At 47.8% G+C, this 19,408-nt stretch overlaps 1 protein-coding gene across 1 annotated transcript in view; it reads right to left on the minus strand.

Annotated features, from left to right (window-relative positions):
* The window catches only part of Arhgap35 (Rho GTPase activating protein 35), a 102,597-nt gene that overhangs the window by 40,276 nt on the left and 42,913 nt on the right, over window positions 1-19,408 (minus strand). The window contains exons 2-4 of the mRNA XM_051162454.1: window positions 16,365-16,471; window positions 12,566-16,329; window positions 1,404-1,548 (exon numbers count right to left, since the gene is read on the minus strand). Coding sequence (XP_051018411.1) covers window positions 1,404-1,548; window positions 12,566-16,246 — 3,826 coding nt within the window. The 5' untranslated portion in view covers window positions 16,247-16,329; window positions 16,365-16,471. The remainder of the gene's footprint in view (window positions 1-1,403; window positions 1,549-12,565; window positions 16,330-16,364; window positions 16,472-19,408) is intronic.

A 19,408-nucleotide genomic window follows, 5' to 3' on the forward strand; every position in this document is an offset into this window, starting at 1 on the left:
AGGCCTGCTGAACACAGGTGGCCTGGGCATAACTGCCAGGGTGGCAGTGTAGCCCCGGCTGATGTGTAGCCGTCATCAATGCTGGCCATCATCAGTCGCTTCTTGGGCACACTAGCAGAGGCAATGCCAGTGCCTCTATGGGCAGAGAATGAGATGAACCACACAGAGCCACAGCAGCCTGTCAAGATTCAGGACTCTTAGAGCATGCCTATGGGCAGTCACCATCACCTGCGCCTCTCATACTACGGCCCCTCCACGAGGCAGGCCACTTACAAGTGGTTATTGAGCCAGTGATGGACAGATGACTGAGCAGTGATTCTGCTCCAAGCAGGGCTATGTGTTGAGAGCTCTGTCAGGACTCCAGAAGACCTGTACTAGCTATTATGCCCCTTCTTCTGACACAGGGTCTCTCTGTGTAGCTATGGTTAGCCTGGAACTCAAGAGATCTGCCTGCTACTGCTTCCCAAGATTTAAGGTGTGCACCACCATGCCTGGCTTCCAAGCTTACATTCTTTTCTTTCTTTCTTTTTTTAAAAAAATATTTATTTATTTATTATAATGCATACAGTGCTCTGTCTACAAGTACACCTGCCAGAAAAGGGTGTCAAGTCACATTATAGATGGTTGTGGGGCTGGAGAGGTGGCTCAGAGGTTAAGAGCACTGACTGCTCTTCCAGAGGTCCGAAGTTCAATTCCAAGCTTACATTCTTAAGCTCAACCAATAATGCTTGGGAATTCAGTGACAGGTGCATGCTCCAGGGCCTCCTCGAAGGTCCCTGAGAGCAGCCAGGAGAAAGTAGAGAGAAACAATGGTGTGAAACTGGAAGACACAGAGACTACGCCTGAGCCCAAGTCAATAAAAGGAAGCAATCCACAAGTAAAATTGTGTTATCTCAAAAACAGAAAACCTTGAAGGCAAGTTCCCTTTGATGTGTCTCATATTCTCCTGTATACATATTTTTTTTAAACCCACCTACCCGATCACAAGACATCCAAGCATTGTGACTGTTTTCTGACCTCAGAGCAGAGACCCTGAGAGTCTCAGATGCCTCATCAGAATGCCAGAATGACAACAGTCTCAAATACTTGTTCCTATTATTAAATGTAATGTGTCCCATATAAAGCCCTGTCCCTACTCTCAAGTAATTTACAGACCTACAAGGGGGACACAAATAGCCAGGCGACTACCAAGCAGCTAGCCACGCGCTAAAGCAAAGCTGCTCTCACATACTTTTATGTCTAGCCAAGGCCACATGCAGGGTCCTGACTGAGGCCGCAGCTGTCAGGCCACCCAGCTCCTTCTCTGTTAGCAGCTCTCATTTCCAGAAAGCTCACAAATCCCAGCTCTCCCAGAAGCTCCCTGCAGGGAGTGGGGGGCACTATCCACTGTGACGGATGCTTACCTGTGGCTTCAATGTACTCAATGCATCTTTCAATAAAAATGGGGATTGGCTTCTCTGGAGTCACCACGGTTGTTAAGGGCACCCCAAAATAGGTACTCTCCCAGGTTGCCTTTGTGATGGATGGCCGGGGTTTGGGCTTTGGTTTCTGTCCAGGAAAGAAAAGAAACACAAAAGCAAAATGAGTATCGTGTGTATCGGCAAGGGCTGCAGAGAGGAACTGGCAGTTGGCACAAAGTGCTGAAAAGATGTCAAGCAGATGAACAGACCCAAATGTGCTCATCTCACTAATGGCATTTTCTGGCCTCCAAATATCACACAAGATACTGGAAAGCTGTCGCATGGCCACACCTTTAGTGTGACAGTGCATTATTGGAACAGAGATGTTTATAAGAACCAGGCCAAGTTTACTTAATAAAGTTAACCACATAACGGCATCCACATCCTCCACTGGGGACACGCTAGAGTAAACAGGAAGTTTTCCAAACAGTCAACATGGTGATAGACGGCAAAGACTCAGAGATGGCTGATGCCTTGGAAAGATCAAACATGGGTGCAAAAACCAATACATTCTTTTTTCCAGAAAAGAAGTATAGTGATCTATTGGCCTGTGGTTAATTCTTGGTGTTTTCCACATTAGGAAATAGTAAAGCCTACTAACCAGAAAATAACATGACCCATGCCTACAACTTCAGTCAATAGGAAGCTGACCCAGGAATGTTACCAGTTCCAGGCCAGCCTGGGCTACATAGTGAGGCCACGTATCAAACCAACCAGCCCACCAACCAGACAGATGGGGCAGTGATAGCCACTGAGATTTTATTGTTACCAAACAAGTTCCAGAACATACATCCTTTAAGACCTCAAACCCTTTTACCTTTCTAAGAAAAAGAAGTCTCACAGACCTAAATGACTCAATTAGTAAAAATGCTTGATCACCAAAACCTAGACTGTCTAACCCTATAACTGAGACAGAATGCCTCAAAATCATTCAAACTGTGGCCCCCCCTTAAATTTTAGTACTCCTTATAAGGGGACATGTTACTTCCTATTAGTCTGAGATTCTTTAAGAGTTTCCTATGCAATTTAAGAGGGGTGGGAGTATGTGTTGGTATTAGAGAGGGTAGAGACAAATTTAAAAGTATACTGGGCTGCTAATTGGAAATAAATCAAAAGGCAAAGAGAGCCCAACTCTCAGCCTGCTAAGTAATACAATGTGGAGGTCCATGGGTCCCACGTGGCTTGGCCCTGCCAGACACAAGCCATACTCTGAAGGCAATGACTTTAGGGAGAAGCAAACTGGTGACTTGTAATCTTTCTTTATTGCCCAGCAGTGTCTGTGTGATGCTGCCTGCTAACCTATCCGTGTGTAAAGCTCGACATAATGAATGTAAGCTCCGCTGCCGGGCACTATGTGCCAGCCGTGTGCTCAGTGGTGTGACTGCTGTGGGGTAACCAACTGTTTCCTGACTGTCGCTGAGGCCTGCTCCACAGGAGGCGTGCTGGTACAGTAAGCCTGGTGGAAACTCCAGCATGGATGAAGGAGGGACTCAGGAGGCTTCATCTAGCTCAGGAGCTATTGACATATAACATTTGTCTTGGAGAGGGAGCCAGTTTCCTTCCGGGATGTGGACACTGGTGTGCTGACCATGTGCATGTAGCTAACATCACTGTACTCGGTGTATTATTAAAAGAGAGAGAGAGAGAGAGAGATGAAGGCTAAGTGGGTGGTATGGGGGATGGGTTGGAAAAGATAGGTATCATCAAGTTACCCTGTACATGTATGTATGAGATTGTCAAAGAGGTGGAGTGGTCGCCCACACCTTTAATCCCAGCAGGGCGACGGAAGCAGGTAGATCTCTGTGAATTTGAGGCCACTCTAGTCTATAGAGTCTAGGACAGCCAGGGCTGGAGAAAACCTATCTAAAAAAACAAACAAGTAAATAAAGCCTGGTGGTCCCAGAAGGCAGGATGGCAGGCAGATCTCTGAGCTTAAGGCCAGCCAAAAAACCACACTGAAACTCGTCCCCACAGTCCCCAAAGAATTTAACTTGCTGCTCAGTTGACAGCCTGCTGCCTAGCACACAGAACACTCTGGGTTTGATGCCCAACAATACTAAAACTGGGTGTGGTGGTGCATGCCTTTACTTATAGCACTTGGAGGTGGAGAAAGAGGATCAGAAGTTCAAGGCCATCCTTGACTAGATAGCGAGTGTGAGGCCGGGCTGGGTTACGTAAGACCCTATTTCACAAAACAAAGAGATTTCAAGGCTTTCAATATGACTGATGTGGCTTGGGTCAAGTATTCTACCATGTCTAGCTGCCCCCCCCCCAATAGCACAGAGTGTTTTGGGGGGAGTCTTCAGCTGATGTACACTGTTGCTCTCCTTTTGACCATCCCTGCCTTTTAAAAGGTCAGTTCTGGAGTGTGAACCACCAGTGATGACCGGCTGGCTGTATTAAACAGCACTTCCACCAGTCCTGACAAATTTCTCTGGCAAAATGCAGACAGCATTACTCCTCTGGAAAACGGAAGCGACTTCCAAAGAAAACACTGCTAAGGCAAAGAGTGGAACTCAGTTCTCCCAATCAGCACCAGATGCCTTGTAGCCCTAGTTCTAGCATCTAGTCACACTGACACAACAGTCCTGAGAACAACGCTCAGGTGCATGCTACCAAGTTACTGGCTACAGATTTGTTTTACCCAAGTTTTCTTTCTTTTTCTTTTTTTGGTTTTTCAAGACAGGGTCTCTCTGTGTAGCCCTGGCTGTCTTGGACTTGCTTTGTGACCAGGCTGGCCTCAAACTCACAGCGATCCTCCTGGCCTTTGCCTCTCTGAGTGCTGGGATTATAGGCTTGCGCCACCGTGCCCGGCCACCCAAGTACTTTCTATGCATCACATTCCAAGTTTCCTTCCTTCCTTCCCCCTGCCTGAGCCTAGGGCAGAGAACCTCACAATAGCAAGCACTCCACTACTAAACTCCCATCCCAGCCCCTTCTCGTGATCCTAGGATAGCGCGCTACTGCTTTCCATGCACCCAGGATACCCCACAAAAAGCATGCACACTAACAACCTGGGGCCACTGAGCTGGTTCGGCAAATAAAGGCCCCTGTTATTAAAGGCTGTGGACCCTTTTCTATTCCCAGGACCCACATGGTGGAAGAACAAGCTGTATTCCTGAAAGTTGTCCTCTGATCTCTATAGGCACAAGACATGTCTGGGCCTACACAGAAAATAATGGAGGAGGAGGAGCAAGAGAAAGAATGAGGGAGGGAAGGACGGAGAGAGGGAGGGAGGGAAGAAGAGGAAAAGGGAGGGAGGGAGGGAAGGAGGGAAGAAAGAAAGGTAGAGAGGAAGCCTGGAGGTCCCCCCCAGGTGGGTCTGTGAGGTTGCGGAACTTGTGCTTCTAGCACTACAGTTTACATAAGCTTCTTGGGAGTTCTTGGGATAGGCAGAATGAAGAAATGGATGCTGGGAAAGGACTAAAAGCGCATCAACTATTTGGAGAACTTCTAAAAGTAATGTACATTGGTTTACCAAAATTCACTTGGATTTTTTCTTTTTTCTTTTTTTTTTTTGAAGATTTTATTTGTGTGTATGTGTCAGCTTGCTTTTTATTGCTGTGATAGACCACAGGTAACCTGAGGAGGATAGGACTTTTCCTTGGTTTACAACTCTCTATTACACTCCACCATTCAAGGGAGTCAGGGCAAGAACTCAAGGCAAGAACCTGGGTACAAGAACCGAAGCAGGGACCATTGGGGAATGATCTTCCTGCCTGCCTGCCTGCCTGCCTGCCTGCCTGTCTTTCTCCTATTTTGGTTTTTGAGACAGGGTCTCACTGTGTAGCTCTGACTGGACTGGCCATGTAGAGCAGGCTGGTCTCAAACTCACAGCTCCCCCTGCATCTGCTTCCAGAATGCTGGGACTAAAGGTGGGCACCACTGTACCTTATTCTAGTTTACTTCGTTATGTACCTCAGGACTAACTGTCCAGGGATGGTGCTAATCACAGTGCGCTGGGACCTTCTATATCAGTCATCAGTCAAGAAAATGCTCTGTATGTAGGCTAATATGATGGTGACATGACTCTAGCTTGTGTCAAGTTGATAAAAAATTAGCCAACCCATCAGTGTGCGTGCATGCATGCTCACTGATGTCCAAGAGGGGTGGTAGTGCTGTCAGGTCCCTTGGAGGCAGAGTTACAGTGGGTTATCTGTGAGTCATCTGATGTGAGTGCTGGGATATGGACTCTGATCTTCTGGTTACAGCATTAAGTGTTCTTGACCTCTGAGCTATGTTTCCAGCCCCAGATGCCATTACTACTACTACTACCACCACCAGCACCACCACTAATACTACTAACACTACTGTTTGGGAGTTCAGGCTGGCCTTAAGGTCCTGAATCCTCTTGCCTCTGCCTTCTCAGTACTGAGATTCTAGGCATGGGCCACTATGCCCAGCTTCTATCAGGCAATTTCAAACTGGGGGGTGGGGTGGGTGGGAGCCCTAAAGCAGTTCCATTCAAACAGTTGTGGGGCCCCTACCATTTCTCAGGAGCAAGCTTATTTTGTATAGTTGTGCTGCAGAGATGAGAGCAGGATAAGAGAGAGATCAGACTGCTTCTTGTCTCTTTTACCTCAAAGATTCCAAAATCTAGCTGGACCCTTCAATTATGAATGTGGCAATCAAGACAGGCCCCCTTCGTCAAGTGACAAGAATTCCACCCCACCACCCCTTGTGCACTCTCTTAAGATTTAAACCCTGGATTACAGAGTGTCAAACCCATTCTTTAGTTAACTGAAGGTTCTCCAAAGCATCACAAAACTACAAAGAATTCTTCACAAGTATTCTAAGCCTTCCTCATTGGGCAGTCAGTCAGTCTGTGGGCTGCCATGCCAAGAAGAGCTGGGCTGGCTCCAGAGATTACCAACACTTCCGGCATCTGAAGGGTTACTGCGTACATTTTAGTTGCAATTGCCATTCTCCCCAGCGGCTTGCCAGAGGTCTCATGTCCCTCTTCAGGGAATCACAGGGAGCACTCTCACAGCAGGTGCTCTCAACATCCATCTTCTTTTGGGGGCACTCAATTAGCAGGCCACGCTGGAAAAAGCTAGGCGAGGCCACGCCCTAGAGTGACCCACACATCTGTGCCTCAAGTGGGCCAAACAATGCAAGGGCAAGCAGTTCCCTAGGAAGGAAGCAAGGTGTTGAGACCCTGCAGCCATCTTGCAAGGCAAAGGTGTCATCAGCCCCTTTCACAGCACAGATCAGAGACCCTACAAAGGCTATGAGCAACTGCAGCCAAAGCCCATGCTGCTTCCTCCAGGGGTATATATGTCAATGCCCCAGGTGAGGGGGGCCCAGCTTAAGTCACCTCCTCCTATCCTTTTAGAAATATGCTCATAGAATGAATAACGGATCCACCGTTTCAGACCGCTTGGTTTCCTTAAAAACAAAGTTAAAGCTGTGTGTACCAGCTCACACCTGCAATCCCAGCGCTTGGGAGACAGAGGCAGGAGGGTTGCCCAAGTCTGAATAGCCAGCTTGGACAATATAGTAAAAGCTCGGCTTGAAAAGCAAAGCAAAGAGCACCACTCGGGCTCCTTCACCCCTTCTTGAACTCATCACCAACACTATGATTTTCTAGTGAACAATTAGTCTCTCGTGTTCCCAAGAGGGCGTCAAAGGGGCCCTTCCAATTAAGCTATCCATGCTCCGGGCACTCATCAGCTTAGAGCACTTTAACTCAGGGCAAAACAGGAAGAACACAGCCCTGGCCTCCCCACCATCTAGCCCTCCTGAGCGGAGAAAGGGAGGACGGCAGAGTGAAGGAGTCTGGCAAGCCGAGAATCTTGAGACTCAATTCGTGGACACTGCAGCTGTGGGAAGGTGGGAGTGGCAGCTGGGTCCAGAGATGGCCTGGACTCCCACGCACACTGACTCTGGCTCTCCAGAGCTGGGGGCCTGGCCTGGGGTGGGGGTGGGGGGCGATTTTCCCGACTGCAACTGATCTCCCCTGGGCCCTGCAGAGGTCTTTTGGTATGACCAGGTGGCGGGGGAAGCTGGCTTAGGGAAGCACCACAGCAATTCTTTGTCCTTTGAAAAGAAGATTCAGTCTATGTATTTTATTTAAGGAACAGGTATATGCAAGCTAAAGCGGAGAGTTAAAAGATTGTCTATTTTTATCAGCAAAAACGCACTACAGAAGTTCTCTAAGTTTACTATAAACTAAGAAGCACAGGCCTGACGGTACACATGGTCCTAGCCCTCAGGTGTCTCAGGCAGGAGGACTGCACTTGGCCAACCTGAGCTACATACAGACTGCCTCACAAAACATAATACAACAAACCCGAAATCCATGGGCATGAGTTTAAAACAATGTCTTAAAGTCTCAATGGCTAATTCAGTCCCTCCATGCCTATGCTGGCCCTACTCAGCTAGCTCTGAAGGCTGAAACCACAGCAGCATGTTCTTAGGAGGAGCAGCGTGAAGAAATGGACTTACTAACCTAGTCCCTGCTTGAATGGAAACACTCAAACGGATCACTAGTCTTAACAAGTACACATGAGCAGTGAATACTAGCATCTTTCTTGTAAATGGGAATGGTGTAAAAGACTGGCCTCAAAAACTCACCACTCTACTGCACACTGGTGGTGGGTCTCATGTAGCCAGACTGGCCTCCAAGTCACTATGGAGCTGAGGTTGGCTTTGAACTGACGGTTCTACCCTTACCTCCCAAATGCTGGGATCAAAGGCAGACATCACCACCTCACCCCTAGGGTATGAATGGGCTCTGTTTCCTGATCCAGCCAGCTGTGAAGAAGTAAGCAAGCCTTGCAGTCCTACCCCACTGAGACCACACCTGTTCCCATGCCTCATATTCCCACAATGTGCTCCAAAATAGTCTCATGTGAAAAATAATGGGGGGGGGGGAAACCCACACAAGTGAAACCACCTGCCAGTATGCTTTCCGTTACTTGGTATTACTTTTCTGTTTCTGTGGCAGCCACACTACAGACTGTACCCATGTGAAAAGAGACTAGTCTCCCCTTTCCACTCTTAACTCCACACTGTATCCCCATCAACCCTCCGTCTTTAATTGCTTGCCTGCCTGGTGCCTTTTGCATGTTAGCTTTAAATTAAGTTCGGGGGGGGGGGGCTGGTTCAAGAACCCCTCAGTGTTCAATAGCTCCGTCTGGTAACACAAGGTACATACACGTTTATGTTCAGAAGCTATCACTGAGGACCACTATCTAGCACATCTGGACACCACATACACAGCAGGAAACGAGCACCCGCTGATGCCCTGGCACTGAACTGAGTACTGCCTTCCTACAGGGCACAGGTGCTTGCACATAGAAGCCGATGTACTTTCTTTAGAAGACTAATCTTTTTTAAAAATTAAAAATTTTAAATATTTATTTTTATGTACATGCATTTTGCCTGCATGTCTAACTACTAAGCCATCTCTCCAGCCCCAACAAACCTTTCTTTTAGAAGTCAGAAAAGTCATTTTTTTTTTTAAAAGGGCAGTTTTTGGTAGCCTGCGTTGCCTTCAAACTCACTCTGTACCAAAGATGAGCCTGAGCTCCTGACCCTTCTGCTTAACCCTCTCCAGTGCTGGGCCACAGCAAACCAGGTGTCTGGTCCTACAGCTCACTCAGCAGAGCTAAGTGCAGAAGCACACACTGAGTTTTTCTGAGTAAGTTACAAAGAGCTCTTATCACATTCCACTTGTCTGTCAAATCCAACATCCCTCCCAGGGGTGTGGGCAGCCTGACTCCCCAGCTGGTTTTCATTCACACTAGAAACTTTAACTCCGTTCTAGGCCTCACAAAACGAGAGCTGTGTCCACACAAAGCCACAACAACCAGCCAATTCACTGAATCCAATGAAATAAGCCAATTCACTGGGGCGACACAAACTGTCAAACTGGTTACTTGGTGCCTTATAGACCAAACAATGCGTGATTCAAACAGTTCACTTTTCAATAGGTTGTCTTGTCATGTGGCAGCTACAGCAAGTCAAAGATTTTCTTTATCACAGTTTTGTCTTTTTATTAAACACAAGAGTAAGAACATTTCTGACAGGAGGGTAAATAGCTAATCATGTCTAGTCTTTAAATGATGGTCAAACACACCAAATTTCGGTAAACTGAATGAGCCCCAAAGGCACAATTGTGGAGCAAGGCACTACGGCCTGCTTTTTGGCTTTAAAATAAGAGCTGCTGGTCCCGATCTCGTCTTTGCAAAGGCACAGCCTTGAGGGACAGAGACGTGAGCAGCAGCAGCTTTAGACAAAGCTCTATTCAGAGCAGCCCAAGTGCAATCTTGGAGTTTCAATTTCATTCAGCTGAGTGCGGAAGGCTCCCACTGAGGGTGGGCTGCTGAATGGATCCGTTGGGAAAAGGACCCAAGAGGGAGCACTGGCTTTACAGTCTGCACTTTCATTAGAGGAGATGAAAGCGTCCCTCTCTCTGACTATAGTTCTATAGTAAGGTACTAATCTAGCAAATTAGCAAGAGTACTGAGCAGTTTTTTTTTTTTTTCCTTTCTCCCCATCACATTGGTACCCAGAGCAGAGCCTCTCTTCATTACGCTGGTTGCCAGGGTGAGCAGAGAACAAGCAGCTCAATCACTGTGAGCTAAGCCTGCACCAGAGAGGAAGTGGCGTGGTTGGGGGACCACAGCAGACTCCTCCCTGGGTACAGTGCCATGTTCTACCTGCCACTGGGGCATGCCACCTTATGCCATGCTCCAGGCTCAGCCCTCTTCCAGGTCTAGTTTCATGGTGACAACAGCCTAAACTTCTGGCCCTCTGAGGACCATCACGTGCTCAAGGTCCAAATGAGAAAGCAGGGAGTGGGATCTGACCCTCAGACTCCATTCCCAGAGCCTCAGCAGCTAATAGCGACCCCCACTCTGCCTGAGTTATCCTAGCCTGAGCTCTGTTCACGGGCCTTCCCTGGGCAGAGAGGTGACCTGTTCATAGCAACTGTGTAGATCTGGCTGCCCTATCTGGGTGCTACAGCTTGGGCCAGAAGGGGGGGCACTTCCCTAGAAGTCCGGCCTGCAGGAGTTGCATTCTATGACCAGTGAAATCCAGAGTGTTTTCCCCCTCACTTCAAATAAATGTTGTACTGCTTTGTCATGCCAATAAAAATCAAAAGCTAACCCCCCACGGAGGGCGGCTTGCACTCTCTGCCCTGATGGTATCTTGTTCTTCCAGTAAAACAAGTGTGGGTCTGCGTTCCCAGCGGCAGTCCTAACAGGAGGCTTTCTCCTCTCCTCTCCTCTCGGCAGGGATGACAAAGCACTGCTCTCCAAGCCAGGGAAACACAATGCCAGCTTCTACCCACTCTTCCCCAAGGATACTCCTAAGAGGACTGCTGGCACACCATGGTTCTTGGGCCAGCGGAATCATTTCTGTCTGATTTGGAGAGGTGTGGTCCTCATAGCTCAAGACAAGTTGGATGCTGATCTAGCAGCTGGGGACATGTCTGGTCCCCACCAGGAACACAGCTCAAGATGCACAGGCTAGCTGTTTCTCCTGAGTAAAGCCTTTGCCATAGTGTGCAAGCTAGAAATCATGGCTTGTTTGACAATTTTTTTAAAAAACCACCTATTTTCATTTTTTTTGAGAAAAGTTCCAGGCTGGCTTTAGATTTGGTAGGATCTTCCTGTCTCTACTGCTGGAGTGTGGGAAATATAGATGTGCATCACTGCACTTGGTTTTATCTGGTGGCAGAACTGGAACCCAGTGCTTCTCAAAGGCTTGACACATCCTCTACTGATTGAGGTATCCCCAGTCTGGGAACATGTTTTCAAAGCATCGTTTGCATTACTAAAAATATTTGCCAGAAGTCAGAAAAAGACATATAATTCAATGTGCTATTATGTCACCTTCCTAATTCCCAGGTGTGCCAAACACCCCCACAAATCAGAAGACTGTCAGCATTCATATAAGCTGTTCCAGCAATGGTTTTTACCATTTAAAATGCTCAGATTCGGTATCATTAAACAGGGGAGCCTGGGGAAACACGAGAGGTTGGTTAGCTTTCTAAGAACTGTCACTGGGTCTTCCCTCCAAGTCCTGAAAAACAAAATCTAAAGGCAGCATGGACTCCACCTAGACAAACAAGTGGGGAAACTACATGGGAAGAACACAGTGACTGAGGAACTCTGCGCGTCCAGGAGCACAACGCGGCATGCTCCTCCAGGGCCAGGGCTACCACCATGGCCTCTCTGACACCTCGTAGGACTCCAGGTTACACTCCAGATGCTTTCTATGTCACTCCACGGCAGGGAGCAGGGGGATTTAGTGCTGTCTGTGGCACAAAAAGGCCATCTCTGAGCAGCAGTCCCCTACACAAACAGCAGGCAGACTTGGGTGGAGCGTTCTCCGTCTCAAAGCATAAGCCTAAGAGGGCAGGGCACGGTCTCCAGCTCAAACACCACGCTGCGGCCTTCAGCAGGAAGACCCTTCATCTGCTGCCGCCCTAGGAACAAGCCTGACATGTAAGACACTGCTAGTAACTTCTTCCCTCCCACACCTGTGGTCCCCGAAGTTTAGATTCACTGATGGAAGCAATGGCTGCAGAAGGGTGAAGTAAGGGACATGGGAAATCTCATGTAACAAATACAGATAAGCGCTATCCTCAATTTTTCTTTCTTTCTTTTTTTAAAAATTTTTCTTTCTTTTTTTTTTTTTTCTTTTTTTTTTTTTTTTTTTTTTGGTTATTTCAGCACATTCGAGAACCATCAGCTCCTCACTAGTGTAAAACGCAGCACCCTCTGTGATCAGCAGGGGAAGGAGGATCATCTGGGAGGCACACAGATGATGGATGCCGAGGACAAAGGGTGCAAATCTGCAAGCTTTAAGGGAGGAAAGAGTGTCAGGACACTGAAGGGCTCTACAGCACACGCTCATTTGGGTAATTAGTGTTCCAGGCAAAGGCAATCCTGGGTACTCACACAAAGCACCACCTACACAAGACTGCCAGCAGCAGGTACCTGACGCACAGGCTGACTAAGGATGAATGGACTGTCATGCTTATGAGCTCACGCGCATTTTTTAAAAAACCAAGCTGTCCTTCACCAGTTGTCATCATCAATCCAGTCTTACCAAGATGAGTAGCTCATCCTGAGTCAGCCGGGTCTTACCTTGGTGTTCCTCCTTAGACTTCGAAGGATATTCCTCCTCCTGGGGTCCTCGTCTGTCTCGTACGGGATGACAGCATTGTCCCCTTTATAGCCCTGGGATGCCTGGTCCTCCTCTTTCTTCCGGATGGGCCCCAGCTCGTCATCACTCCCCACACTGAAGCTGGTGCGGTAGCTAGCAAACCGGCCCAGCCGGGTGCATCTCGTCCTGTAGAGCACAGGCTTGCTCACAGCGGATGCCTTGCGGCCTCGCTCTAGAGAACTCGTGTCCATTTCACTGTCAGAGCCGTTGCCGCTGCCATTGGACTGGGCCTTGTTGATGTTCCGAATAGTGATGATCTTGCCCTGGGTGCTGTCGTGGGGCACCGAGTAGATGTTTTCTTCCTCATTCCTCGGCTTGACCACAGCGTCCATGGGTTCTGCGTAGTCAGAAGGATCAAACCCATCCTGAGGCAGCCAGGGGCTAGAAGACACAGACTTCCTCTGTCCCTCCCGGTGGCCTTGGTCTAGGTAGGACAGATCTTTAGTGATATCAAAATGGACAGGAGGCTTTGGTTTGACTGGTGGAGGTACTTTGTTGTTCAGTTTACTCTCAAAATTGCTCATTATAAAAGACAGCCCGTCATTTCCCTCCAGTTCCATGGAGAACTTGGAATGGTCTTTGGACAGGGAGGGTAATGTTGCATCTTCGCGAAACAGGTGGTACGATGGAGGCTCCACATCTTCTTCTGAGTCCTGCAAGTTTGAGTTGCAGAGTGGGGAGCCGGCCCTGGGGGAGTTGAACACCTCTTCAGTGGTGCTGCAGGCCTCAGCAACGTTATCGTACATGTGTGTGGCCTCAATGATGTTCTTTTTCTCCACCACGTCTTTAAAAAAGGGGTGAAAGATCTCAAGTTTATGCTGGGGCTGGCTACAAGGGATGCTTGTGAACCTCCCATCAATTTCTTGTGCAATTTCCTCCCCCTCTGTCAGCTGCTCCCGACTTACGTCATTGTCCAGGACATCTACAGCGCCATCCGTGAGTGCGACAAGCTGGATGGGGATAAGGTCCTGCACTTCACAGAGAAAGGCACGCAACATTGCCAAGGAGGCCTTACGCTTGGCCGAATAAAAAACAATGTACCCATGAACCAAGCGGCTCTTTCGGATGCTGAACGAGGAATGGTACGAAAGAACCGACAGCTCAATGCGCTTCTTGTGTAGGCCGATTGGAAGTTCAAGTAAAACAGAGCTGCTGCTCCCACAGTGGGAAGATTTACAAGTTTGGGACTGCAAGACAGGAGAGAGTATGTCATCTGCACTAAAGGGATCGCCACACATCAGACACATGACAATTCGTAGGTCTACGTCAGCCAAGTCTTTGATACTAGCAGTGGAGCTGACCAGGTTTAAGTTGCGCTTAGAGTCCAGGAGTCCCTTTAGAACCTGACTGATCTGCTTCTCGTTAATGTTGCGCCCATAACCAATGCCAGCAGAAGCAGGATCGAGAAAGACACACTGAAGCTTGCTTGCAATCTGCTGGCCTTGTTGTATCAAGCTGTGCAGGGTCTCTCCACTCGTGTCCCCTCTCTTGTTAACTAAAATTAAGGTCAAGGGGAGGTGGACCAAGTGGTTATCCCGGCGGCCCAGCGTGGACTCTCTGCTCTTCTCTATACTCTCCACCACATAGGACAACGACTCCTTTGAATTGTACAGGCAGAGGCAGCCATGGGGTTGGAAGGTTGGTGTCTGGAAAGAGTTCACAGGAAGCCTGACGTTCCCCTCTATTGGCCTCAGAGAAAGCTCATACATTTTACCATCTATGACATACTTGTCATCGTTTGTACAAAGAGCTCGAATTTCATTGGCCAATTCTCGGGCAAGGCCATCTTTGCCTAAGATAACCAAATTGATCCTATCAATATTGGGGTCAGACAGAGAGTTCTTCTGATTCCTATCAGATGGTCGGATAAAGCGAGAACTGATCAAGTGTTCGATCTTAGCGTCTACGCAGGCTGGGCAGCTCGGGCACGTGTCCTTCGTGGGGTGGTACACGAAATGAATGTGCTTCAGAATGAGAGCATCGCGCTCTGCTTGGAGCTTCTGCAGCGCTTTAAACCGCTGCTCTTCCCCCAGAACGTCCTGGATGACGCCCATCTTTTCCTTGCTGGGCTTGGCATCCAGCTCCAGCTCATAAAACAACTCGGAATACTCCAAAAGCAACTCTTGGAACTCCTCCTTTGCTCGGTCTATAATCTGCTTTTGGTGCTTGCCATAGATGTCCATGTACACAGATTCCTCCAGCCACTGGTAGAAGTCCTCGTTCATAATAAAACTACGAGCCTCTTCCCAAGGCTTCCCGGGAGTTATGAAAGGAGAGGTCTCCAGGTTTTCCTTGAATGCCCTCCGCATCTCAGCTCTCTTCCTCTCGTTCCTCAGCTTCTCCAAGTGGGTCTCATACAGCTGCTCCGCAGGGACGGTATCCATCAAGTCAAAGGGGATCCGCTCATTTTCCATGTTGTCGATGTGGCTGGTGGCATCCCACGGTGTCTCTTCAAGCACAACGAACCACTTTAAGAACTCTGGCTTGGTCTCTAACAGCTTTTTGGCTTTAATGCAGCTCAGGTGGTCCACTTCATCTAGGTTAGGTATGAGGGCTTCAAAAGCCAACGGCAGGGCTGCCAGGTACAGCTTTCTCCGGCGCTCGATGTGCTCATGCTTGAGGCGGTGGGTGTGCTGCAGGAAGAGCTTCTTGGCCTTCTGTGTCCCTTCCAGGTAGACATAGTCCTGGTACTCTGGGGAGGCCTGCATCTTCCGGCTGACACTCAGCCAGTTCTCGTTGTGATTTTTCACAATTCGGCTCACCAACCACTCGTACTTGTCCTTCGCCGTAGCTATCTGCTGACTCTGTTGCTTGAGAGCTTCAAAGTAAGGGATGATTTTTGTCTTCCCTCGACTCTTATCAATGAGTTGCACTAAGGTGCTGAAAGCCAAGTCCACATTCACATTGGACCTTGCTGAGGTCTCTACAACCTGGAGGTTCTTTTTGCTTAAGGCAAAAGTATGTGCGTCTCTAATGTACCGCTCAACGCCCTCATCACACTTAGTCAGGACTACCACTATGGGCTTTTTTGTTTTTGCAAGCTGATTGTAGAGATTAGAGACAAACTTGAGCTGGTCATCGAAGTTCCTGTTCATGCCCCTGCTAACATCGATGCCCAGAAGGAAACCGTCAACCAGCAGCTTTCCATCTGGCATCTGTTTTTGCTCAAAGTCCTGCTCCAGCCCCAGCTGGTCAGTGCAAAAATACATGAGTTTTTCAGCTGATGCGAGCTTGGTGGCTGCAGCTCTCTTGATGTAGGGCTGCAGTGCCGTGCTTCGATGAGGTTGAAAAGTCTGATCGTCGATAAACTCAGTCTGCTCCACAACGTGCATCTTACATTCTACACAGTCCTCCAGGGAGCGGCTAACTTCTCCCCAGTACAGGAAGTGGTCATTGTTGACCACCCGCCCGCCAAAGTCACTGGTGCTGAGGACAGAAGTGTGGTCCAGGTGGAACTCATCAGCACTCGGGCGCACAAAGCGGTTACACAGACAAGACTTCCCGATGCCACACTGGCCTTTCTCCTTCTCGGTCCCGGACAAGCCCACCACGCTGATGTTGTAGGTGGGGATGCGGACATCTTGCTTTCTTGCCATCATCATCTTGGAAACATCCTGCCACGATCAGCCACTTCCGAGATCAGACTGGCGACTTGCAGTAGAGTGAGAGGGCTTCTCAGCAGAGCCTGTGCAGTAGAGTGAGAGGGCTTCTCAGCAGAGCCCGTGGAGAGCGGCTGCCCCAGCAGCACGAGAGTCAGGTCCCATAGTGTTCTAAACCAGTGCGGTATCAGTTCTTAGTACTCATCGCCAAATAGTCAACATGTCTGCCTAGATGAAGGGGGGAAAAGAAAAACCATCAGCATCCAAACGATTTTAACTACTGAATTGCAATAGAAGTATTTTCAACCCAACAAATACTGAGTAACCATAATGTGCCAAGCCTTATATTGAGTCATAAAGGCTGACCATCAAAGTTGTGTCAGGCTGTGTAAGACTGACAATGCAAGTTCAATTCCTGGGTCCCACAGAGAAAGGAAAGAAGCAATTTCCCGAAGCTGCCTTCTAACTCCCACACATATGCTGTGCCTATATAGGAGGAGGGATGCACACGCACCATACACATTGATAATGACAATAATGAAAAGGCTAATATCAATGTGTTTTCAAACAGATATAGTCCAGAGCTAGACAGGAGGATATAAATAAGGGGAGGGTAAAATGCTAAGATGACAAGGGAGTAATCAGATGTGGCTAACTCTAAGGCTGGGTGAATACAAGATGGGCCACAGACGTCTTTTTGTTTTGAGACAGGATCCTTCTTTCTCATACCCAGGGCTAAGGGGTTGGTGTGGTGGAAGGGAGGTAGAGGCTTCAATACCCCAAACAAAACAGAGTTATAAAAAACAAGTGTCAGTCAAGTGTGGTGGCGCACCCCTTTAATCTCAGCACTCAGGAGGCAGAGGCAGGTCACTGTGAGTTAGAGGCCAGCCTGGTCTACAGAGTGAGTCTAGGATAGCCAGGACTAAAACAGAGAAAGCCAGTCTCAAAAAACCAAAAAAGTGTCCAAACCAAACCAAACCAACCAACCAACCCAACAAACAAAAACCAAACAAATGTCAACAAACATTTCACAAGGACTATGGTGTCATCTTTTATGGTGTCATCTTGGAAGGAGCTCCCATGAGTAAGGTCTAGGATAATCTGAGAACTAAAGGGATTATACAGTAATGAATTACACTCCACACCAAAAAAAATATAAACTAAAGTCCATACAACTGGATCAGGGGCTGGAGAGATGGCTCAGAGGATGAGAGCACCGACTACTCTTCCAAAGGTCCTGAGTTCAATACCCAGCAATCACATGGTGGCTCACAACCATCTATAATGAGATTTGGTGTCCTCTTCTGATGTGTAGTTGTGGACACAACACTGTATACATAATAATTAAATATTAAAAAAAAAAAAAAGTCAGCTGGGCGTGGTGTAGCACACCTTTAATCCCAGCACTCGGGAGGCAGAGGCAGGCAGATCGCTGTGAGTTCGAGGCCAGCCTGGTCGACGAAGTGAGTCCAGGATGGCCAAGGCTACACAGAGAAACCCTGTCTCGAAAAACAAAAACAAAAACAAAAAAAGAAAAGAAAAAGAAAAAGAAAAAAAGTCATAACCAAAGGTTAAATGAAGGGGAAATCTTATGGGCAGGATGTTGACAGCTAAGTCAAGTACCTCCTAAGACTGCTTATTGATTACAAGGAGGAGAAAGCCAGCAACAGTAGTTACAGCAGAGAAAGCAGACAACACAACACCTTCAGTGGGTAGTCAAAATTTACATCCTCAGTATGGTGCAGAAGCACTGAGGAGACCGAGGCAGGAAAGGCCTGACTACAGACACGGAAGGAGGAGGGCAGAAGACAGAGGAGGAGGAGGTAAAGAACAGAGCTGGAAGACTCATAATCTTGCTTTCAAAATTTACTACAAAGCTAAAACTAAACAGTCATGCAGTAACGTGAAGCACAGACCGATGGAAAACAAACAGAAAACTCACAGCTACATCATCATGTATGTCACTGAGTAACTGTTTTTTTTTTAGGCGGGGGTGGGGGTGGGGGTGGGGGTGAGGTATGGTTTGTGACAGGGTCTCATTTATGTAGTCCTGGAACGCACTACGTAAAACAGTCTGACCTCAAACTCAGAGAGATCGCCTGCCTCTACCACCATGCCTGGCTGGCTAAACAACTTTTGACAAGGATGTTCAAGTCATTTGCTGGGGCAAGGACAGACTTTTACCAGTTGATGCTGGGAAAGGTGGGTCTTCACACAGGAAAGGATGGAGTTAAGTCTTTATCTCCACCATATACAGAAGCTGGGGCTGGGGCTCAGATGTGAGAGTACTTGTGTAGCATTTGCAAGGCACTGAGTTCACCTTAACAAAAACAAAAAACAAAAAACCCCAGTTGTGTGGGGTAAGGATCAAGTTGGTGCACATTTTTAACCTCAGTACTTAGGAAGTGGCAGGCAAACCTCAGGTCCACACAGTGAGTTCCAGGGCCTCCAAGACCACACAGTATGAGCCTGTCTCAATTTAAAAAACCCAACCAACCAACACCCAACTCTAAATGGACCAAAGGCCTAAAACTACTAAACACTGAAGAAAACCTAGGACAAAAGACTCCCATTAGCACTGGTGGGTGGTGCAAAGGTAAGTAGTGGCCACCAAGCTGGTCAAAGAAGATGTTACCCCATCAAGCTATCTCCCTTAATGCACAGGCACACTGTGCAGCATGCACGCATGCACACGTGCACACACACACACACACACGTACATGTGCACATACACAATATACCACAATTCTGAAAATTATTTAACAGTAGACTTAATACAGTATTTCTATATTAAGAGTTGTCAGAGGCAGAAAGTGTAATAACACTGGCTGCCACAGACAAGGGAAGGAGTGAACAGGACCCTCCACTCACGTGTGGAAGGAAGGCACAGGGACAGGTGGTGGTAATGACTACATATTATGAACAGTTTGAACACTGATGAACTGTGTACTAAAAAGATGGCTAAGATTATAATTTTGTGTTACCCATCTTTTACACAGTAAAACAATGCAGGTGAGGGACAAAGCTCAGTGACTAAGAAGAATACATCACAAAAAAGGAAGAATCAATACCAGTGTATCTGAAATGGATGGTTATACTGAAATAAAGTATTCCTACTTTTAGAGAAGTCATACAAAAGTATTTTGGGGGGAAAGAGCAAAAAAG

Source organism: Acomys russatus, chromosome 19 (genome assembly GCF_903995435.1).
Source record: "Acomys russatus chromosome 19, mAcoRus1.1, whole genome shotgun sequence".
NCBI classification, from domain to species: domain Eukaryota; kingdom Metazoa; phylum Chordata; class Mammalia; order Rodentia; family Muridae; genus Acomys; species Acomys russatus.